This window comes from Sprattus sprattus (assembly GCF_963457725.1).
Source record: "Sprattus sprattus genome assembly, chromosome: 3".
Lineage (NCBI taxonomy): Eukaryota > Metazoa > Chordata > Actinopteri > Clupeiformes > Clupeidae > Sprattus > Sprattus sprattus.
This window is the reverse complement of record NC_137922.1, coordinates 51,796,892-51,821,743: the sequence shown is the minus strand read 5'-3', so window position 1 is coordinate 51,821,743 and position 24,852 is coordinate 51,796,892. Positions and strand designations below refer to the sequence as shown.

The window sequence follows — 24,852 nt, the reverse complement described above, 5'->3', positions numbered from 1 at the left end:
ATAGCAAAGACAAGTAAACACTTCATAATTCCAGCCGGTAGTTAGACGCTTGCAGTGAACCACAGTTGCTTTAAATCCCCTAGAAATGAAAATACCTATTGTGAATAAACCACAACCACAGTCAAATCTTTTGAGATACAAGTCTTTACAGAAAGTCTGATTTCTTACCTTGCAGGTCAGTTTTGGATTGCATGCTGTCCCCTTGAGCTAACACAGTATTTATATTCTGAAGAGGTGGCCTAGATCTTATCGGAACGTCATTTGTGGTTTCCCCTTTTCCTTTGATCAGAGAGGTAGTACCATCCCCTTCCTCTGATGACACTATACCTGGCTGAGATATTGCAATTCCACACATTGGCAATAAGGACAGCCTTAATGGGAGAGTGGAAAAAAAATGACATAATATTTCCTCTTTTAGCTCATCACAGGTGATCAAAACTCCAGAATGCAGGTTTTTTCAATGCTGAGCTGGTCTTTCCTACTTCATAGTAGGAACCTTGCTTATGCAGGTAAATTCCCTGTGAAGATATGGCGTACTCTGAATTAAGCAAACACAATGGATGGAGGCAATAGAGCATTGTTGTTGATGAAGCTTCTTTATTGTGTTTGTGGTCACAGCCAAGTAGAGGAAGAGGCTGGTGCTCTTTGAAACAATGTCATCAGTGTTACTGGGCAACACTTGAACAGGGCTTTCATTGGTGCAGGTAACTATGCTGGCTTCTTTTTTTTTAATGAAAAGCAGATATTTTATCAATACCAGAGGGCTTGTTTGTAAATCCTGACAGCCCCAGCTGTTGATCTAACCCGTTTATCAGTCACACCAGTGTCATATTGTGCCATTGCGTCAGCATGTCTGCGGCTGTCTCTATCCTGTGCATAAACAGGTCGACAGGTCGGGCCCAGTTCTATGGGCCACACTGGCTGCAACGTCATGGATCAGCACACAAGCAGACCCACAAGGCCCCAGTGGCTCTGCACACAGGAAGCTGTGACAGAGGCACCTGGAGAGGCATGTGCCGTCCAGCGGAAATCAACCGTGCATGCTGAAGTACATGGGCAAACACAGAGAGAGAGAGAGAGAGAGAGAAAGAGAGATTCACAGGTGCACCGCATCAACCATGCAGAAGTATAGAGAGAGATAGGTAGAACGGTAGATACTGTAGATAATGAGAGAAAGAGAGATACACGGGTGTACAGCAGAGAGAGAGAGAAAGTGAGAGAGAGATGGATAAATAGATAGTGAGAGAGAGAGAAAGTGAGAGAGAGATGGATAGATAGTGAGAGAGATAGTGAGAGATGGATAAATAGAAAGTGAGAGAGAGATAGCTAGATAGTGAGAAAGAGAGAGATAGATAGTGAGAGATAGAGAGAAAGCGGAGAAACTCCATAACAGTCAGCTGGTAGTGGGCATTGTGAGTCATTCACACGAGACCACAAAAGAAAGAATTGGCAGTAAAATAGGTCCCGGTTTGGGTGATGGGTTAAGGAAAATTGGACACGTCGGTTCACACACAAAGCAACTTCAGTAAACTCAAAGGACACTTTTGCATCCTTGCGAAAGAAAAATAAATATAAGTTTGCCAAAGTAAATGACACACACATGCCAGAGGATCTGCCCCACAAGCACCAGTTTGTGCCAGAAAAGCTTGAAAGGAAAGCCGCTTCATGATCTTCCATCTACGTAAGAGAGTTTGTGGAGACACACATGCTATACTTCACCATCACCACCCTCCACACTAACAGTGCCAAGCAGGCACAGACTCCATCGGGGCCATGGGACAGAAGAACACGTTGGTGGGGATACACATATGAGTGAATAAAAAAGACGCACTTGTGTGCACTTAAAAGGCCAGAGCACTGATGTGCACTTAAAAGGCCAGAGTGAGGGATCTGGTGGGTTCCTTGTCTAGGGGCATTTAGATCTGTGCACTTGCTACAGTGCTCTCTAATTGCAGATGTTGGATCACATTGACAAGTGTGAGCTAGTGCCTATTTTTGTGGGATGTATCTTGTAACTTATCTCCCTCTGGAACGAAATACTGTTTTCTGATTGGCTAATGGGGTGTACATTAAGTTCGTGGAACTAACATGTATGATGTACAGATATTACAAACTTGTAGACAGATATACTGAAGCTCATGATGATAGTTTAAATCTTTATTTAGGGATATTTCACAAATTAATTATTATACAGACCATAATCTGTTCCTACACAAAACAAATGATCTTACTCGAGGCCGGTTCCTGCGTTGTTGGGCACAGACAAATGTATAAAATTTACATCCTAAAAATTTACATTGCATTTTTCATTAGATATGTTCATCCAGTCCGGTAAAATCAGAGCTCTTACAAGAGCAAGTATCACATTTCATTATACCAAAAATAACTATTAAAATGCCTCATTAAGACTGACAATACATTAAACAAAAATTGTATAATTTTAATTACACACTAGTAATCACTTGTCAATCATAATTTATTAAAGTTAATCATTGAATCTACTGACAAGTTGTAATCTTCACTGATCACTTAACTCATCTGCTGCCAACACTCACACACACACACACACACACTAACACACACAGACACACACAGACACACACACACACACATTAGCTTTTCCCCCAGAAGTTCTCCTTCCTCTTCATAGTCCGACCCAGAAGCTGGGCAGCCATGGAGCAGGATGCAGCCGACCTGGCTGAAATCTGAGACATGCGGTCATCTGTATGAAACAGAGTGAGAGGTAAGCACACTCACCATGTCTACTCTATGGCCTCATCATGACAAATCAGTACAGAGAAAAGCCTGGAAGCTTTGCACTACATACTATAAACTATGAACTTCACACATGCATTCAGATATGTATGTATGCATGCATACATGCGTGTGTATGTGTGTGTCACAACTTTGACACCTGTTGAAGAAGAACAGACACGTTTTCTTCAGTTTCATACTCTAGGCATACTCTAGTAGATAGAGACACACTGAACGGTTTGTTTACCATCATCCGACAGTGCTGAATCACTTGAAGGATACACAAAGAGCCCTGGGCGCTGAAGACCCAAGTTACCTTCAAAGAGGAAGAAATCAGGATTCAAATTAACCAAACATGACAAAAATGGACGATAGACACTCAACCAACACATTTGAGATGCCACGTCATTTGAGATGCTACGTTTTCGGTGAAAAGGAGACCACATTTTCAATGAAGTGTCTGTACTTATTTGCAGCTCAATACATAGAAACTAATTTTGATAAGGTGCAACTTTGCTCGCACGACACCTCTGGACATACAGTAGACACACTAACTTGGCAGAGTAACATTTTACAAAAACCAACAGGAAATGCATGTCTAGGTTTAAAGGTCATAGTGGGTCTAAAACAAAAGCAGAGGTCACCCCTGCAAAAGATGCGTCACCTTGTTATGCATTAACAACCTATAACATGCCAACCACATTATTAACACTTGCAAGAGGGGGTTGCTAATCCATCACAAGGAAACAAGTCTTCAGCCCAGATGGTTGTTTGTCTACATTAATGATGTGTTTCATATTATCAAACGTTTGTGTTACTGAACATTTATTCCATGTGAACTTACGTCTATGATGCCCAGAAAATATTAGCTGATACTATCACACAGCAACATTAAACTAAGTCTGTTATACTAAGCCACTGAGATAATTCTACTTGTAGCTTATATGGAGGTTTTCTGCCAGAAATACTGATATGGTTGACATGTGATCAGTGCTGTAGTTAATGCAACAGTGCTACTGATCCTCAGCACTAGTGTTCTCAGTAGTTCATTGGACTCTCAAGGACAGCTTCCAGCAATTTCACCCCCAAGAGTGAGTTCAGTCCATAAATAGCATTCATTCAGATTGTTTACCATCTGAAGTTGGTGACTGGTGCAGAACCTGGAACAACTATTTATTGACGACAAAGCCACAAAGAGAGCGGAATTTGTAAAAGACACAACAGAGTTGTTAATTGACGCTTGTTCATGTTAAGTAATATAACCTGAAGCCAAAATAGCACTCAATGATAATTAAAGTATGAACTCCTTACCAACAGATCGGCATAACCCTAACATCAAATAATTAGTGTGGTGCACTGTAAGTTATTGTATCATAACAATGTTGCAGAAGTTACATCATATGATGTATTTCCTTATATCGGTTGGCATAACCTGAAGTTATTGTGTCATAACAATGTTGCTGAAGTTACATAATATGATGTATTTCCTTATATCGGTTGGCATAACCTGAAAAGAGCTGCATGTTACATAATTTTACTCGGAATCAAGGCATAATGGTAATCGTTTCATCAGGGATTAAATGCCACAGGTGTTATCTTACACTCTGCTTCTGTATGCGTTCCCTTGCTAATTCCCCATTGCTGATGATGTGTTGCTACCGAATTAATGATGTGCACCAAACGCACGCTCCTGACTGTAAGGGGAAAGTATAAGAGGGCAGGATGGGAGACTGACCTACATTAGGTACACCAATCTTCCCCCTGATGCTCTGTTGCTGGCGGTAACTCAACCTCACCTTTTCTCTGTCTGACGGTAAACCCATTGTCACTGTCGCATTTTTTTCTTTATTTATTTTTTGCTGGTCTGACTTCTATGGGAAGACAACACTGAGATTCTGTCTTTGTCAGCTGCACAATATCAGCACCTACAACTGAAAATCTTCAGCTCTGTCCAAGGGATTCTGCTTAACTTCATAAACCTCATAATAAATGCATTGTTTGCAAGAAATGCTTTCAACGTCTGGTGATAATTTCTCCTCGTGCAACTTCAAACTTGATGGTGTTGGTACTGGGTAAACTGACTTTGAACACAGAGAGGATCGAGTTGATTTGGGGCAAATTCTCTGTAATTATAGTTTTTCTTTTTAACCACACAGTGTAAGCCTACACCTATAATGGCTCAAGGTAATTAGTAATCAATAAAAGCACACATGTATACAAATAAACTGCATTATATGACAAACGTGTACTGTTTTTTGCAGAAATGAATGGGTTTTTCCAAATGATGATCATCACATTATACCTCTGCTGTGCCTTAATGGAAAACGTTGTTGGGGTCACTAATACGTGTCAAGCAAACCTGACTGAGTAATTCAGAAAGAGAGACCAGGTTAGTGGAAATGGAAACCAGTCAGTGGTGGGCTGGATGATAAATCAGTTTACATTGCAACATTTATGTCTTGTCCGGTAAATTATTTCTTATTATTTAGTTTTCTTCTTTTGGTGCATGTGGGGGTATTTCAATCCGGGGAAAACAGATTCAGGAATAAACCAAAAGAACCTGCCAGGGTGGGGTACAGTGAGAGGTCAGTGATGGAACATACCATTGTGCTGGAACTCGGGGTCCCTGAGCGTGCCTTGGATGCGGTTGGCAGGCAGTGCGGTGCGAGTGGAAGCCCAAGCTTGAGTGCTGGGGGCCCGTTTGCGAGACGACCTCGGGCCGGGCGACCTTTTGGGGGGTTCCTCAGCAGCGCCCGTACCATACCAGGCATCCTGGCGGAGGGGAAGGGGGTCCGCGGTGGTGAGGCCTGCTGTGGGGGGGCTGCGGGTCAGCCTAGCCTCCTCTGCCTGGGGTGGAGAAATACGATAAAATGGAAGTTAGGGAAACTACAGGATATTGGATTAGAAGTATTGTTATTACAAATGGGATCCATAATGACAAATGATGTGTTGCAGACGAAATCAAATAAATCCATCAGTAATGAACTCAAACCCTGGTAAACCTTAATAGGAGAAAATAATGAAAAACATGCAGCCATTAAAAAAGCCTGTAGATGAAGCAGTGACATGTTCTACTGAGGTAACTTTAGGGGATGCATCAGTTAACATGACCCTGGGTTTTCATAAAACATAAGTGATGAAAAGTATAGGATTTGTTCATTTTAACTTACACATAACTTTTCCCTTCCTGTCCCAAAGTCGTCAGACAAGGAAATCAACCAAACTGGCCTTCCCAGGATGCCAAACTAAGATGCAGTAATTCATCAATCCCCAATGTGTGCAGACTCGTAAATGACGGCGGATTTTAGATATGAGATATTCGATTTTTATCTTATCAACACTTTAAATTTGAAGTCTACTTAGTTTTCATGTTAAATTGTATAGCAAAATGATTCAGTGTTTTTACATGACTTTTATAATGTCTTTATGAACCTGTAGTAAGGCAGAAAGCTCAATGAACTAAGATGTAGAGAGTTACTCATGAAACATAACCATTAACAAAACCTACTTCTATGTGATACTGCATTGTTTTAATTGTTCAACGAGTGCAGGTTCTGTTCAGGAGGCCGTGCATCGGGGAGAGGCTCTGTGAAACTGGCCTTTCAAAACCCTCCTATGTATCCCCAACTGGGAGGGAAGATAGGCAGTGGTAGGGGAGGAGGTGGGACAAGGCCTTTCAAACCCCCCAACTGAGAAGGGAGATAGGGGAGGAGGTGGGTAAGTGAGTCATGGGCCATGACAGAAGAGAAAACGTTTATCCACAGTGAAGCAAATGTGGTAACACATTACTTAAACCCAGTATCCACAAAACATTATGAAGACACACACACACACACACACACACACACACACACGGCTATGTAAAGAGAAACTGGTACAGAAACAGTTTTTGTATGGCAATGATGTCATCAGTGCCATTATCAAGAGGTAAAAGATGCTTTATCAGGCATTCTGATACTTCAAGCTGTAAGGGCTTATACTATAACACCGTAACACTTTATGAATGCAGTCATTACTGTATATGAATAATTATATAGACCTCAATCATGTGGCACTATGAATACTTTTAACCCTTTATGAGGTGTTTATAAAACTTTGTGAATATTGAGTTTAAGTTAAGAACGCCATTTTAATGATGTTAAGCACTGAATTTAACTCTTAATTCTCCTGAGCACATGAACATTACTGTTATCCATTACATCTGAAGTTATTGCAAAGTGGACTATAATTTCACTCACTGTAAGTATATTCATAGATAAAGATATGGATAGGGATCACATATAGATAGGTATCACATATACACTGTAGATAGGTATCACATATATAGATAGGTATAACATATAGGTAGGTATCACATATAGATAGTTATCACATATAGATAGGTATCACATATAGATAGGTATCACATATAGATAGATACCACATATAGATAGATACCACATAAAGACAGATATCGCATATAGGTAGATAATTAAAAAACAAGAGTGAGGTGTAAACAGAGAATGGCCAGCAGATGATTTGAATCACGCCCATCTCCACTTGCTAATCTGAGGTCACTGCAGACACATCCTAACTGAAGGATCTGAATAATGGAGTGTGGGAGAGCAGCTGCCCACCTTGAAGGGCGCCCGGGCAGGTGAGAGGTGGCCCAAGAGTCTCTGTGGGGAGCGGGGTGTACCCTGGGGGGAGGGGGGAGGCCGCTCTCGCATGGAGGCCCTCACTCTCGGGGGAGATACCAGAATGGCTCCTCCTGGAAAAAAAATTTGGAGCACAAACACACACAGATACACACACACAGAAATTCAAACAAACACAGAGACATAGACACATACACACAGAGAAACACGTTCAACTCGCGGCCGTCTCCCGATCCCTCTCTACACTACTCTCTAAAGGCCGTAAGATAGCACGCTTGGCTAGCCTCAACATGACACTCCCTCTGGCAGTGGACCAAAACGGCTAGTAAGACGGTGAGCATGGGTGGGTGACCTCTGTCACAGCAAAGTCAGAACGAAACTGACACGGGGTGACTTCCGGTCGCTCAGGGGAATTTGATGCCTTGCTATCTGGGACAGTGCCCTATGACAGCATCCACACGATGATTACATGCTTAACTCTTCATGCATTGTATGCATGTGTGCTGTTTGTTCAGTATATTGAACTACGGAATGCGGGAATTTGTTACGTATGTTATTTGCATTATGTAATGGAATGCCTGTATTATATAATACATATGTTATTTGCATTATATTATGGAATGTCTGAATTATATGAATTCCACAGATTCATCATACAAACTGATATCTGTGACATACAAACCTTACCCACATGGCATCGCACAATACATCCCAAACTAAACCCTGCTTTTGTTAAAGGCACCCAGTGCAACATAAGAGGCTTGAGACTCGAAAAATAAACATTACATTTCTAGTCTTTTTTACACGTAGTAAGTTTCAATAACTCCATACCATTACTTATCGACATTCAAGGAGCAAAGATGAGACGTCGTTGTGTGGTGAGAACTGATAGAAAACCGTGCTGCCAGCGCCGCCGGTGGGGAGAGGCAATTTTTTTTCCAAATCTTTATTTATTGGCGGCACCAATAAATAAAGGGCTACGCTCTTGCGGCTAGTTTTAGCGCTCTTTTTAACGCCCCAAGTATCAAATAATGATGCAGATGTGCTAATATGGTGAAGTAAATGTCAATATCATAAAGATTGTCATATCCAGAATATTTCTATTTTGATGCCCTAATGTTGCACTGGGTGCCTCTAACTGACAGTCGGGGCTTGCAAAATCGCTAGCCTGATTAATAATTCAAGTTTAATCACACCTTAATCCATTTGTTCTTGCTCAAACATATGGCCTGAGCAACGAGGGTACACTGAGTGTGTTTACATACCTGCGCAATGAAGGAAAATGTTAAACCCTGTGAAAATGCAGACCTGAAAATCAATATGTAGTGATAGATTTTCCTAAATAGTATATCTTTAGACTTCTGGGGATTTATTTGAAGGCTTTGGTGGTTTTAAGGCGTTGTTGGTTACCGGTAGCGGGGGTGGTACGGTCATGGTGTGTTCTCTGTGCGAGGGGCAAAGTCCTCAGTTTGGGTGTGGGCAGCCTGCCTGCTACACAGTTGCTGGACCCATCCAACTCCTGGGCCCTTCTTAGAGAGAGAGAGAAAGAGAGAGACAGAGAGAGAGAGAGAAAGAGAGAGATCAGGAGGAATGTGCTGACATCACTGTTTGGAAAAGCCCATGTTTAATATTTAATTGAGTGAGTTATGTAGCAACACTGGAGAGGAGACTCAGAGGTGTGTATTTGCTTGGGTGACCACAGCATCACTCTCTTGAGGTGAGGTCATGATGGCATCATAAGGAAGAGGGTGGCAGAAAGAAAACTACGCCCACGCACCCGTCACCTCCGTCTCCCCCTTTCTCTCTGTTCTCTCGCTCCTCCTCCTCTTCCTCCTCTTCTTCCCTCTCTTTATCCCCATCTTCCTGATCTGTCCACTCAGCCAGATCTGCCTCCTTCTTCTTCCTCTCGGGCTCCTCTCTGTCCCCCCAGGCCTGTTTGGGCAGTTGGTGGCCGGTAGGGGTATTGGGTTGCCCCCTGGTGGACCACTGGCCAGCTGAAGGGGCAGGACTGGCACTGCTTGCCCCGCTGCCCACCCTGAAGCAGACAGCAGAGGAGAGTCAACTCAGTTTATTGTAGATTTATATCTCTCTGCATATCTTCTGTGCCTTTCCTCTGTCTGCTTTCATTTGCACTCAGTCAGTTTGACTAGAATGATCACTATGAGCTTACTCGTGGAAGGACTCCCAAATAACTGTAGCTTAACTATCGTTCCTCAATCGGAAGTCGTGTAGGATAAAAGCATCTGCCAAACGAATACATGCCAGGTAATGTATATGGGCACCAACATGTGTGCACTCACCATACTACCAAAACTACACTTAAAACGAAACTGGCATAACCGCAGCCCTGCAGAAGTAAGTGAGATCAAACAAACACACACACACACACACACACACACACACACACACACACACACACACACACACACACACACACACACACACACACACACACACACACACACACACACACACACAGAAATCCTGCAGTTCTCATTTCAGCTTCTCAACTTCACCATTTTCGATATACTTCACAATGTATGGGATGTTTCACAGTATTTTTGTAAGGGTTAGTATAGCCAGCAGGTTTTCCAAGCAAGAATTCCATTCACTGGCATCCATTCACTGACATCCATGATGACTAGAGCCAGGTTTCCATCCAGGGTTTTTATGCGCATTGATGAAAACTCAGCTGTGCACGTTTTCATCCAAAATGGACAATCTCCCTTGTGGATTCAAACTTTACGCAAATTGATTAACCTCATTGAAAATACACAAATGCAATTTGATGCAAATAGTAATGTTCCCATCATGGCATTTTACCTCATTCAAACAGTAAAGTATCCATCCCCATTCAGGTAAATACATTTCATAGTCGCCTTTGATGATTGTTTGGGAATTTCTAGGGTTTTCCACTCACTAATAATTCAAATGGTCCAAATTTGTATAAAAAGTTGGATGGAAACCCAGCTTATGACAGGTGCCCCACCTAGACGTCACCTGCTTGGATTTCCCACAGTGCAAGGCGAAAGTGTACACATCGCATGTGTGTCAGCGGTGGAAGTTCAAACACTAACATCCTGAGTACTTATTAACTTTGCACAAATAAGATGGGGGGTTTTGTATGCATCCTGATGATGTATGCATCATCATCAGGAACCAACTTGCCTCTATGACAACATTTACGGACAGGCTTTTTTGACAAATGAGTGCGGTTTCAACTTTGCGCCCCAGATTTAAATGCTGATTGTACAGTTAGTGGTCTTGTGGATATGAGTGTGCATTCAGCACTTTATGTGCCAGAGGTGGAAAAGAAACAATAGAGTGAAGCACCACAGTGTGTTTTAGCACAATATTATGGCCACACAGAGGCGCCAGAATGGCTGCAGAAACTCCCAGTATACAAAAGGTAATATATGGAAGAAATAAATCGTCATGTATCATAGAATCGAATACTTGCTGTATCGTAAAATAAAAAGAAACACAATGACATTGTAAAGTGGTCCAGATATATAATAGATAATGTATAGTGGTTCATATATATAAGGGATAATGACGTGCAAAGGTGTCTTTTATCGTCCTGAAAAGGTTTATTTGTCAGAAGAACGACCAGCAGACTATACTTTATCCTGCTTAGTATTGTCACGACCCAGCCTGGTCTGCCCTGCTATCAGTGCTCTCTTTTTTCCACAGCTGGGTAGCAGAGTCTGCACAGGTGTGAGGAATGGGGCCTTGATGAGCTGCACCATAAGAAGGCCTTAGCGCAGAGTGCAAGAGGCTCCCTCTCCTTGACGCGTCGTTTATGTTTGTTTGTTTGACATGTGTACACTACTGAGACACCCGCTTGCACCACACTTTGATTTCAGCCAATAACACTGACTTTTCGATTATACTTTAATAAAATGTTCTTCTATAACACAACCTTACGTGTGGAACTCCCGGTCATATTGCATGCAGAGAGCCGGCATATGACTGTATATGGTTACTTGCCAAAACGATAGAAGACATTCCTCCTAAATGTGTCTTTTTTTTGCCGTTTCATGGCCTCTGCTGAAAAAAGTAATTCTTCACACAAATATAACTTTTCAGGCTTCAGTTGTTGTGCACCAATGTACTACTTGCTGACTTCAAGTTACATTTAATTTCCGTTATGATAAGTGAATGGACTACTTGCAGAATGATATGAAAGATGTGAATCGGAAGCTAAAACCTGTTGGCAGCGATCATCCATTGTTTTCAGGGGTCATTATAAAGAAATGTCAGACCTCTGAATGTGATGGCCCATTGAATCCCATGGGATTCTCAGGATTCTGAAGAATGATATAATCACTTGGTATTGTATCATGGCCTCTGTGGTAATTCCCACCCCTATGTACACAAACATGCACTCGCTTTGTCGCTTCCTCATAGCCCCTAACAAGACAAAGCAATTCCTGGCAGTCATTTCCAGGGAGTGACATGGAAAGCAAAGTGTGTGTGTGTGTGTGTGTGTGTGTGTGTACCAGCTCTCTGACCTTGCCAGGTCCAGGGCTTCTATGGTGGGGCTACAGGCCGACCTGCTGCTCTGATGTGGGGTGGAGCCGGAGGTGGTGGAGTCCTCCCATAGGTGGTTCTGATCCGATAGGATCTGGTTGAAATGGTAGCGGGAGAAGTGGGTGCCCCACGCCCGCTGCCGATACATCTCAGCCTTCTCCCTTAGCTCTCGCACCTGACACACACACACACACAAATACAGACATGCATACAAACACACACACACACACACGGGAATACAGACATGCATACATACACACACACACACACACAAAAAATACATGTACACCACCATACAGGCATAAACATATACATGACTCCAACAAGCACACTCCAAATTCAATCATAGACTGTAGAAATCTGAGAGACTTTGTGGCTTCCACACATGTTCATATAAGTGCAAGTGAAAATTGGTGATAAACCAAAGTTTGGCCAGAGATATTCACCCAGCTCTTATGGACTGTGCCCTGCTACATACGCTTCACATGACTGACAGTACTTTTAGTCATTATCTCCTGTTATGTATTTATGACTACTCAGAGCAATCTATGAACAATCCTTGCGAATAATGTTAACATGTTACAGGAACTTATGTGTGCTTGTGTGTGTGTGTGTGTGTGTGTGTGTGTGTGTGTGTGTCTGTGTGTGTTTCTATGTGTGTTTCTGTGTGTGTTTCTGTGTGTGTGTGTGTGTGGGTGTGTGTGTGTGTGTGTGTGTGGGTGTGTGTGTGGGTGTTTGTGTGTGTGTGTGTGTGTGTGTGTGTGTGTGTGTGTGTGTGTGTGTGTGTGTATTTATGACTCAATCTATGAACAATCTTTAAATATAAAGTTAACATGTTATAGGAACTAATGTGTGCCTGTGTGTGTGTGTGGGAGGGAGTAATGGTTATAAATAAGTGGTTGAAACCTTAATACATTGTTCAACTCAATAGCTTATTCTGGAAGTGCTCATCTCTCTCACTGTCTCAGTGAGCCAGGAGTCAGCAGCATGCTTAAGCAGCATTTCTGGAAGCTCCCCTTTCACCATGAACCAATCGAAAGCAAGAAGAAGCATTCACTTCGTCAGCAGGTAGGGTCCCTTCCAGATTGACCAGTCTGCCCCTAGTGCTCAAAAGTGGGAGCTGCAGTGCTTTGAGACAGCGGCTGAAGCAAGCGCTCTCAGCTTGTACTAGAAAAAGGTAATGAGGAGATAGATATTCCAACTAATTTCTGCACTAATAGTAATCATAAACATATACAACATATAATCCTACATGAACTTGCATGATGAGTACTGTTTGGAACATTATGTTTTATTTCTCTATACATTGTTTAAAAGTCTTTTTTCTATGCACTTCAGAACATTCATGAGATGAGGGACATGTTATGCTTTCCCCCCTTTATCCCCATGTCTCTCCCTAGTCCCTACATGAGAATCATTTAAATATCTTTGAGGATAATGTTATCATGTTATAGGAACTAATGTGTGCTAACTGTGCTTGTGTGTGTGTGTGTGTGTGTGTGTGTGTGTGTGTGTGTGTGTGTGTGTGTGTGTGTGTGTGTGTGTGTGTGTGTTTATGGCTACTCAGAGCAATCTATGAACAATCTTTGAGAATAATGTTAACATGTCATAGGAACTAATGTGTGCTTGTGTGTGTGTGGGTGTGTGTGTACTTATGACTACTCATATGACTACAACATATAATCCTACATGAATTCGAATTATGTGTACTGTTTGAAATATTGTGTTTTATTTCTCTATACATTTTCTAAAACATGCATTAAGATGAGGGACATGTTATGCACTTGTTCTCCACTTAAAACCCATGTCTCTCCCTACATGAGAATCATTTGAATATTTTCTAGAAGCAAAAGCTGGGTAATCTCAGTCAAAGTTCAGTGGGTTAGTTTGGACTGCAGGTCTCATTTACAGTAGCTTATCTACACAGATCATCAGGAGGCGAACTCTCTGTCTCTGCCTCTCTATATGGCTGTCTACATGCATGTGTGTGTGTGTGTGTGTGTGTGTGTGTGTGTGTGTGTGTGTGTGTGTGTGTGTGTGTGTGTGTGTGTGTGTGTGTGTGTGTGTGTGTGTGTGTGTGTGTGTGTGTGAGTGTGTGTGAGTGTGTGTGTGTGTGTGTGTGTGTGTGTGTGGGGGTATGTATTTATCTGACTGTGTGTCATTTTCTGTGTGTGTCTGAGCAGGCTTCCAGTCATCTTAGAAAAAGCACAATCTAACCACCACAACCGCCAACTTTGATCTTCCATGGAACTGCTGACTGTATAACTGAAAGTAACTCAGCAACTGCATACCAACACAAATACACACAGACAGAGACACAGACAGAGAGAGAGACAGAGAGAGAGAGTGAGAGAGTGAGAGAGAAAGAGAAAAAGAGAGAGAGAGCGAAAGATTAACTGAATTCAGCATCTGAGCAGATAAAGCAAGTGTCTTCCTCCATCCATCCAGACGTGCAGTCATACATACACACACACACACACACACACACACACACACACACACACACACACTTGCACACACTCACACACTCTCTCTCTCTCATGTATGTACAGTAGACAGCCATATAGAGAGAGGCAGAGACAGAGAGTGGTACTGAATTAATTTGTTTAGCATGAGTTTCAATAACACAAAAATCTGAGCACTTCCAGCCAGGTGCCAAGTGTATGTGTGTGTGTGTGTGTGTGTGTGTGTGTGTGTGTGTGTGTGTGTGTGCCAGCCAGGCATATTGCCACAGTATCGCCCTGATGAAACTCTAACCTGTCTAGTGGGACTTATGGCCCTACTACTCTTAGGGCATTTGGTTCAGCTGAGGGTAAATCACATAAACAGCACATGCAGCTTGAGATACAGAGAAAGGGAGAGGAAAGGTATACCAGTCAGACCAGGTTACCTCATGATACCACGCCACACTATGGGCACTGCCCGCCCCCTGCAAGAATGAGGGTACAGAGCCAGGGTTAGAAAGAGGTCAAAGGTCATTATAACCACCTCGACTACCACTCCATTTACTGCTGTACATCTGTAGCCGCTCATTAGTGTGGTACTGTAAGCGTGCTTGTTGTTCAGGAGGTGTTTGACATTTAAACTGTATTATTGACCTTCAGGGTAACTGCTGCTACCTAGCTCATATTCATTTCAAGAATGTATCCTGTGATTTTCTTCACACTGTTTAGCTGTTTTGAAAAGTCATTTCAGACCCATCTAATGGACCTTCATTATTTCACTAAAAGATCTTTAAAAAAAAATGCAGGTATAATACACACATTATAGTGTACAGTGTAAATAGCTTACCATCTAAATATGATAACAACACCACACCAGTACTAATCTAAATGTTATTATTAAAACAAGTTATTTTTGTGTTATTATACACTACTGAAAGGACTATAAATCAACCTGGGGGCAAACCCTGAATATAAGGGGTGGGAATTACCACAGAGGCAGACATTATCATGATAGTCGGGCCACTTTACAATATTTTTGCTATTCTTTGCATTTTACATTTTTCAATACAGCTAGTATTGCTATTCAATTATGCAATATATTGTGATTTATATCTCCAACATATTAGGTTTGGTATACTGGGAGTCTTTGCAGTCATCTTGGCATGGTAAATTTGTTCTCGACTCAGACTTCCTTTCCAATTTCCTCTGTGACGCAAAAGAAGAACGAGGTCTTGCGCCATTTCGTGGCCTTCAGAAACAATGTTATCAGAGTAGACAAATGTACCAAAATAAAAATGTTAATCCCAATATAAAATAAATAAACATCGAGATGCTTGGCGACGCTGTATCGATATAATATCCTGCCGAATTATATCGCAATACTACACTGTATTGGTTTTTCTTTCTCCCACCACTACTGAATATGTATAAAAAGATAATAAAGTATGACATTCGTTGCTTTCTCTACCAAAGTGAGAAATTGACTGCTAAATTTCTCTGGTCACTCCTGCACTGCCTACCTCATCTGCAGCGTTTGAGGCCTTCACCCAAGCCCCATCTTCGTACTGATACTGCAGCGGAGAGCGGAACCTGGCATTATATTCAGACTTCATCTTCCTAAAGCAACACAGACAAACAGAAGGCTCATGTGTTGAGCACGGGATTGACAGTGTTCACATGATGGTATAGGCTAGCTGTTAAACACATGTAAGTCAATTGACACAATGGGGGAAAGGCAATCGCTGTAGAACTCACAATAAGGGAAGTGTCATGCGATTCATGTGGACTCATCTCAAAGTAACGGCCATACAGTATAAGTGTAAACTAAATCTGTAAAACTTGAACAGAGTGACATAAAGTCTAACCTTGGAAGTGGGAAAGACAAGGTGCCGTTTCAGTGCAGTCATGCTGGTAGCTACCCAAAATGAAAAAAAAACAAGACAAACCATTTTTTCTACCTAAACACAACAGTGGCCTAAACCTAAAGTTCACCTGCATCCAGAAGGAGGGTCAACAGTTTCCTGGGGATTTAGTGATGCTGCTTCCTGTTTGGTGCCTGATGGCTGGCCCTGGGCCACTTCCTGTTTGGAGTTCTTGTGCTTCCTGTCCAAATGTTGCTCCTTTCTTTTCTTCCTCTTGGCCTGGCATTTCCCATGTGCATAAAAAAGACAAATGAAAAACACAAAAGCCATAATTTAAAGTGTGTATGCCCAAAACCCCATTTAAAACAACATGGGTAGTAAAGTGCTGTAACAAAAAAGGCAGAAGCCGGAAGAAAGCAGGCCGCATTATTCAGATGCACAATCTGAACTAATCAAATGTCTGACACTTGACACTTGACAGAGTTGAGTAACAATTGTTGTTTGGTGCTATATAAATAAAATAAAATTAATTAACATACTGCTCCTGGTGAGAATATAATGTGCACTACTATTTAAGACATTTCTGACTTCTGCTGCGAATCAATGACATCACCATTACAGGCTTCCCAGTCTTTTGTAAAGTGTAACACATTGTTGACTATTTGTGTACTTTTGACCCTGAGTTCTGCTTTGCCCTAAGCTTGTGGGCTTTCATTTCCTGATTTAAAAAACAACACTGACCTCACACCTGTCATAGGGAAGTATAAAGTGTCCACATCACAGCTGACTGGTATAGAACTGGCCTAGATCTGGCTTAGACACACCAGACATGTATCAGTCAGCTGCTTCATGGTTTGAAAAAAGATCAACTGATATTATGTTATGAAAGTGAATCACTATCTTTATAGTTCTGTCCCTAAATAAGGCCATCATACCAACTGGTTACATTTGTAATTGTTAGTAGAGGATATAAAGAATGTTGTGCTTGATACAGATATATAATGATGATAATTCATTCATGTATTCATATGACTCTCTTACAGTCATCATACTACGGTTTAAATGATGTTTTAGGGTGTAGGTCAGAGGGTCACCTTAGAGGTGTTCTCTGGGGGAACGTTCTCCCTTCGGAACAACGGAACCTCATTCTGCTCGATATCCCGCCGCAAGCGTGGAGGCCGAGGGGGTGGGGAACCCTTAAAGTTCCTGCTGTACTCACTCTCAAATGGCACAGGGTTGGAACCATGCATAGGGAGAACTACGCTGGAGTGCAGAGCCTATGGACACAAGAAAACCAAAACAATGCTTTGGTTACACACACACACACACACACACACACACACACACACACACACACACACTCTCTCTCTCTCTCTCTCTCTCACTCAGGCCGCACTGCTGGAAATTATCTTTCTGTCCTGTATGTGGCTTTGCTGTGTATTTCTTATACTAAAGGGGTCATGACATCACCAAAATCTCCCAACCTGATCAAATACAGCCTAACATCACTGCTGGTACACAGCTCTCTGCTGCCATCTCCTGACTGCCTTGTTACTGCCTCAAGACTCTATGAAGAGTCTGAGAGTTCACAATGAAAACTCTTTGAAAATATTTTACATGCAATGATCTTATAGCACTCTAAGGCTCTTAGGCACTCTAATCACTTAAATGGTTAAACTGCTAATTCTAATAATGTTCTGTTTTCTGTAAGGAGGCAAAATAATCTGCACTGAAGACTCCCACTTCTATTATATGTGAGTATGTAAATAGTGCAGTATTTTGACATATTTGATAGGGATGGATAAACGTTTTTGTATGCGTACGTACGTACGTACGTACGTGTGTGTCTGTGTGTGTGTGTGTGTCTGTATTCCGTTACCTGCTCTGCAGCCAGCAGAGGTGAGTTGGCCACTCTGTCCTTCCACTCAAACTGTCTCTGATACTCTGAGTTGTGCCGCCTGCCCCTGGGCCTGTCTGACCGGAGTCCTGCCTTCCTCATCAACACGTGCTGAACCTGGAAAAGGCCACCACACATTAGAACCACATATAAGAACCAAACCCAACACTGAAGACTGAACCACACAGTAGTAGACAGGGGGTCAATCCCAACTTGTCCCTGACCACGACACTAAACCCCAAACCGCTCCCAGTGTGCAGTTTGGCGTCCTGCGTAGTAGCCTCCACTGTCGGAGTGTAAATGGGTAGACATGTTAGGCATTAACCTGTATAGGGCTTTGAGAGCGCCAATGGTTAGAAAAGCGCTATATAAATGCAGTCTATTTACCATTTAGACAGAGCAGCCAGCTGCTCAGTTACTGTCAGTCACCACATACAGCTGAAAGAAAAGCTAAAAGCTAAACCATTTACATAATTCACTTAACGCAAAATATTCATTACTCAACACTAAACCACACAGAAGTTGACAGAGCTGCCACAGCTCAATTACTGTCAATCACCACATGTATTAACATATTTTATTACGATAAACCATTAACGTATTTCACATAATAGAGAATTGTATCCTTTAGAACAAACTTACTCCATTCATGGGGGGCTCTGGTCTTTGGTCCGCGGGAGAGGGGGGAGGAATGTGAGGCTGAGGTTGCAGTTGTGACTGCTCCTCTGGGGGTCTAGGGCCCCTAGGAGCCACGGGGGTCTCGGGTACCTCTGCCACGGCCACCACTGTGGGCTCCTTCCCTACAGTCTGCCCAGCAGCAGGCCTGAAGGGAGGAATGGGCTCCTGGCGGCTCAGCCCCGACAACTGGTCCCAATGCATGGAGCGGGACACCTGTGGTGGGTGGGTGGGGATCTTCCTCCTGGACAGAAACTGAGGTTCCCGGCTGATACCTGTGGATGTTGGAAGTTGATTTGGAACAATTAAAGGTTTACGTATTTTTAAATAAGTCTATTTGTAATAGTTTGGTTTGGTTGAAAAGTGAAACTGTATTGCAGAAAAATGCGTACCCTGGTGAGCTGATCGCATGCCAGCCAGTAACATTCTACGATGCGGAGACGCACTTCTGGATCTCGCCTTCGGTCCTCGATACTGGTTCCTGTACTCACTGATACCCTATTAAGGTTGTTGTTGACAAGATAAATCCTACAGCTTACCGAGGCTTCTTAAGAACAAGCATAATGCAAGCAAACCGAGCAAGCATGCGACTAGACACCAAATTTAAGCTCATCTAAATCCCTCCATTGTCCTTATGTCAGTAGGCTATAGCAAACTGTTTAAAAGTTTACATTAGCTGGCTGGCTTTAATCTCCTCGTCGCTGTCAGCCACTGTTGACACTAACTATCTCAGTTTTTTTACACATCAAATTATGATTCTCTGATGTGCACGTGTAGGTAGCAAAATACCTAAATCTCAAATTCAAATAAAGTTGCAAATCCAGATTAGCTATCGTAATCTCTATTCAAATCATAGCTACTTTGCAAAGGCATATTTGGCCATCATCTCCACCACTCAGACAACTGTGGACGTCGGACAAGTGACATCTGTGAACGTCGCTAGCTTGCTTTAATGATTACATTGCATATTCCTCGCAGCAAAAATGTAAACACCACTGCAAACGTGCACTCGTGATTAGCCTCAATTAAGTTAAACTAAAATTAGCTTAACGTTAGTTACAACCGCCAGCTAGCTCTATTAGATACTATCGATAATCCATTTATTACGAATCATAACTCAGCGACATATCCAGCTTGTTGCTGAAACAAATGTCAACCAGGTCCTTTTTTCCACATAGCTTGTTGTTTGTAAGACTGAATCAAACTAGCAAATCGAAACCTTCGAGCATCCCCAGCACTGGTGACGTCGCTAAAGCACGACAAGTCTTTGCGTCTACCAGCCTATTACTGGTTGCAATGTGGTAAAAAGCAATGTAGCATACCTTAAAGTGGACAGGCATTTTAATTCACTATAACTATTACTTCTGTGGTAGGTGTCCGCTGCTTCAGATTTATTCAAATAACTACCAAGTTTGTCAACACTGATACGGTTAACTTGCTTGATCCCGTTGCCTTGGAAAATGTGTCAGCGTCCCTGGACACGGCACATGCGCAGTTTACTGGGTCTGTCATGGAGATGACCCGTGTTGCCTTATCTCAGGCAAATATAATTTACAAAACTAATCTAAACTTGACTCGTTTGAAAAAAATGTACCAGTCTAACGTTTTATACGTTGTTATCGACATTTGTTGCCCTATCAACTAAATCAAGTTTCTTCATTTATAGCCTATATTAATCGATATGATTACATTACTGTCAGCAGAATACAATAGGATTACTATACAATCTCCACCCTATGCTGATGGTCATGTAGCTAGGTTAATAAGCATTTTGCTCAGTGACATTATTTTTTAACCCGGTATTCAGTTACCATCGTTTAACATCACTCATATGCAAGCCCATTTTCTATGTTCATTTATCTGGTAATTTGTAAAGCATTTTGGAATACCAATGGGTATTATTTGTGCTATATAAATAAACGTGTCTTTCATTACCGATTCGCACACTGCTCACTGACTGTATAGAGCGTGTAAGGCATTTATAAACATTTTAAAGTTGTATTTGAGGGCACATCCACTAGTGTTGGGTATTTCTTTGTTCATGTCCACTTGTCAATTGTTTTCCAACTTCCTGTTTGTTTGTATAATGATTTTTAGAGTTTGAAGTGTTTGAAGGGTTGATATTATGTTCAAAAATGTACCAACTGTCCACAAGGGGGAGTCCAGTATTTCTTTAAAGGTAGGCTAGCTGGAGTGGTTTGGTTTTGACATGCTATGAATGAACAGTGACTCAATCGCTGATTTCATTCAATAAATATAGAGTTAAATCTTTGTAGCGCAGACTTCGTTGTTTTGCTCTGTCTTGTTTACTGCAGTGAGTGTTCATTCTCACAGGCCAAGAGGAGCAGGTTGTCATAATAACACTGGCATGTGCTGAGCTTTACATTCGCCAACCTGGCTTCCAAAGCCTGCATTCATGAAAAATTACAGGGTTGGCTTGCTGACCCAGGAACAGACTCTCATTGTCTGCATCTTAATTTTATTCCTTTCTCTGCTGGAGGAGAAATCCGATCCTAGATCAGCATGTACACTGGAAGGTATTTGAGGCATGTTTGCTGTGGGTGTTTTGGAAAGCTGACGGGAAAGGAGAGAAATAAGTATGTCGAATTTGTGTTGTAGCCTATCGCACTTTATATGTTTGTTTGTTTGTTATTGGTTTGTAATTATTTACATTTTTTAAACTCGAACATGCAGAAATACGTAGGGATGAGGTTATGAGGTTGTATGAGGTTATTATGTGAGCTACACAGAGTATGACCTCACCTACACTCTGTTGTCATGGTCATCCCACAAAACTAAAATACACACTCACACCCACAAACACACTTCTATTGGGTCCATTGTCACAAAGAAGCAATCTTTGCTCTGCTATTGTTCTATGAGGTACTAGATACAAGACTGTTCCACTGAGACTATGGCATGTCAGGACAGTCTGTTTGTGTGGGTATATGTGTGGGTATATGTGTGTGTGTGTGTGTGTGTGTGTGTGTGTGTGTGTGTGTACACATGTGTTGTGTCTATTTGCGTACCAAGTTGTTTATGTGTACATCTGCCTTGCCACAGTTTCACGGCTGAAAGAGTTTGACCCCCTTTTCTAATCAATATGCTCTTTGTGCTGGGAGGATGGCCTGCTTTGGACACCCAGTTCTCTGCTTCCCATGGGTTTAGAGGTCACTCTAAGCCTGTCGCTGCACCTGTGTGGGGCACAATGGGTCCCCCAGTGAAGAGGAGCCAAAATCGGGGAGGAGGAAGACGTCGCCCCTCTTCAGTGCTGGATGTTTACTCTGCTAATTAGCACAGGCTAATGAGAGCAAAAATGCACTATTGATGCGCACCGTGTGTCTCCAGGCAACATGGGCTTTGATATGCGAAGCTCCAAGGGGACTCCTATGATTGGCTCTTCAGACTCAGCCACTCTCCAAGTAGACCACACTGGACCCCTGTAGCACACAGTTCTAAGCTTTCGCAAGACATAAATAATAACCTTTACAGACTCTGAAGGATGGTAAACTGTGATTCAAGACATAAATAATTACCTTTACAGACTCTGAAGGATGGTAAACTGTGAATCAAGACAAAAATCCAGCCAATCATATTTTGTGTGGGGAGGAAAGGGTCATTAGAACTATGCACACATATTCTTTGGTTGGGGGTATAACTATTTCAGAGGAATTCCAAATACAGTCATGAAAGACTGAATACAGTTCTCTGATTTCACAGTGTGCTGACCCCCATGTGTGCTGGCATGACACCATAAAATAAGTAGTGATTGATTGTCTGACCTAGGTAACACCCTATCCTCGAAATCATGCAACCATTTAAAGATGATGAAGCCTTTGAGGATATCCTGTTACAACATGAGAAGTAGGTGTGAAGACATTTTGCTGACAGTTTGTCAACACTCACTCGATCATTGTTGTCATCGCCAATGACACATCCTGCGTCAGTGTACATCTATTAACTCACTAACACACTTCAGTCATGATCATCACCATCATCCTCTCCCTCCTCCATCTCCTCATAATCATCATTATCATTATCAATATGGTCATCATTTTCATCATCATCATAATCATCATCACATTTTGTCATCCTCCTCTTCCTTGTCATTACAATTATTGTGACAATCATCATCATCATCATCACCTTCATAGTGGTCATGGCCATAGACAATACCGTGGTCATTCTGTCAGCTGTCATCAGCAATACTACTCCCAGCTGACAGTAGAATGGATTCGGATCCAGGATCCAGTTGTGCAGAAAAGGTTTTATAAATATGTATCTATGAGTGCCATTGATATGGTAATAACATGAACAGGAAATGTGTCAGTGGGCAGCACTATGGACCAGGAGTACAGGAGGTCATTTGCAGTGCAGGGTTTTGAAGAGCATGGAGGAGTTTGTGGATGCGGGCATATGAATGCAACATGGCGTGACTAACATACACAATTATGCCTGAGGTACAGGAGGAGGACAGATGCTTGTCATGCTTTGAGTCTCTGTGTCGGTGGCTTGAATGCATGGGGTCAGGTTGACAATGAGTCTGGATGGCCAATCGACCTTTCCGCATCTCGCCTCTATCCCCTGCTTGAGGACCTGCTTCAGTGCACTATGTGCCATGACAGCCAGGGGTCCTGTCAGGGAGCTCCTTAATGGCTGCCCTAGCAGAGTGCCTGCAGATAATAGGAGCTGACCCACTCATCACACTTTCCTGTCAGAGAAGAGAAGAAGCCCCAGGCTTTGGTGTGAAGAGAATGGGCCACGTGGAATAGGGGTCTTAAAGGGTAACATTATGAACCAGAGGAAGACTATTATGATGGAGGGATAAACCGTCTGCTCAGACTAATGGAGGTCTGTTTGGTGCATGAGGAGAACTAAAAGGGATGAACTAAAGGAGGACCTGATGTTGTTCAGAACTAAGAGCTTATGGATAAGCCCATAGGCATCTAGACCATCAGACACAGAATGTCTAAGACACACATCTTTGCCATTTCAGATGGAAGAAATTAAGACATGATTTGAAATGATAATAAATAAGTAATTTCAGGAGATTAATTAAGAAATGTGCAATGTTAAATGACAGTTAAATATGGTGGGCCCTGTGAGAGAAGTGGAGATTTCATGCCACAAAAAGGAGGAACAAACAAGCCAGTGTTAAAGTTCTGATGTGCAGAGTTCAGATGCAGGAGAACTAGGCCTGAAGTCTTGCTGTTAATTCATCATGGACCTGATCTCTGTCTTCCCTTTGTTTTTTCTCAGTTCACCGCATGCTTTATTTGCCAAAAGCGCTGCACTTTAAAGCTCAGACACAGATCATTTTGCAAAACAAGACCTTTTGTTCTGAATGAGTCATGAACTAGCACATTAGCATCACCTTGAGGTCAGTTTTACCACAGTCTGGTTTAAAAAAGCCAGTTCTAAAATGGTTCCCCAGGAAAGCACCATTTTAATTGATACAATGACAGAACAGAGAAAAGACTGCTCTTGATCACCTTACTGCTCATTCACATACTGGTCATTCCTGACAAAAGGAAGTTTTCTCTGTCCACACTCCAGGGTGGTCAGGACTAAAAGGTTAGGCCCAATGTTAATTGTTAATGGCGCTACATAGATCATTAAGGCTGTATTAATACAAATCACCCTTTTTAATTGACCTCATGAGTCCCCTTACCAATTTTGTTGCTGGTAGTTACGATAACGGAGTTCAATGGGCAGCTGTTTGAAGAGAACCGTCAAGGATAAAACAGTGCAATGTCAAATGAGGAACTATGACAATGACATCACTTTCAGGGAATGTTTTTGCATCCTCCCATAAATTAAGGGTACAGAAAAGAAAAGGATGTCTCTTCCAGTAACCACCATGACAGAAATTAATAAAAGCACACACATAATCTGGTAATATCTCTCTCTCTCTCTCTCTCCCTCTCTCTCTCTCTCTCTCTCTCTCTCTCTCGCTCTCTCTCTCTCTCTCTCTCTCTCTCTCTCTCTCTCTCTCTCTCTCTCTCTCACCATCACGCACACACACACACTCACACACACACACACCTCCA

The 24,852-nt window shown here is 42.2% G+C and overlaps 1 protein-coding gene across 1 annotated transcript; it reads right to left on the bottom strand.

Moving 5' to 3' along the window:
• Positions 1-2,612: 2,612 nt before the first annotated feature.
• On the bottom strand, positions 2,613-20,142 carry mdm1 (Mdm1 nuclear protein; the record flags this gene model as incomplete). The annotated part of the gene is made up of 15 exons (XM_080834355.1): positions 2,613-2,722; positions 3,002-3,070; positions 5,358-5,601; positions 7,371-7,504; positions 8,802-8,917; positions 9,169-9,426; positions 11,894-12,099; positions 15,889-15,985; positions 16,361-16,509; positions 17,325-17,507; positions 17,753-17,797; positions 18,110-18,244; positions 18,770-19,077; positions 19,195-19,300; positions 20,125-20,142. 15 exons carry the CDS (start codon positions 20,140-20,142, stop codon positions 2,613-2,615), a joined length of 2,178 nt encoding a protein of 725 aa, XP_080690481.1.
• Between the last annotated feature and the right edge of the window lie 4,710 nt (positions 20,143-24,852).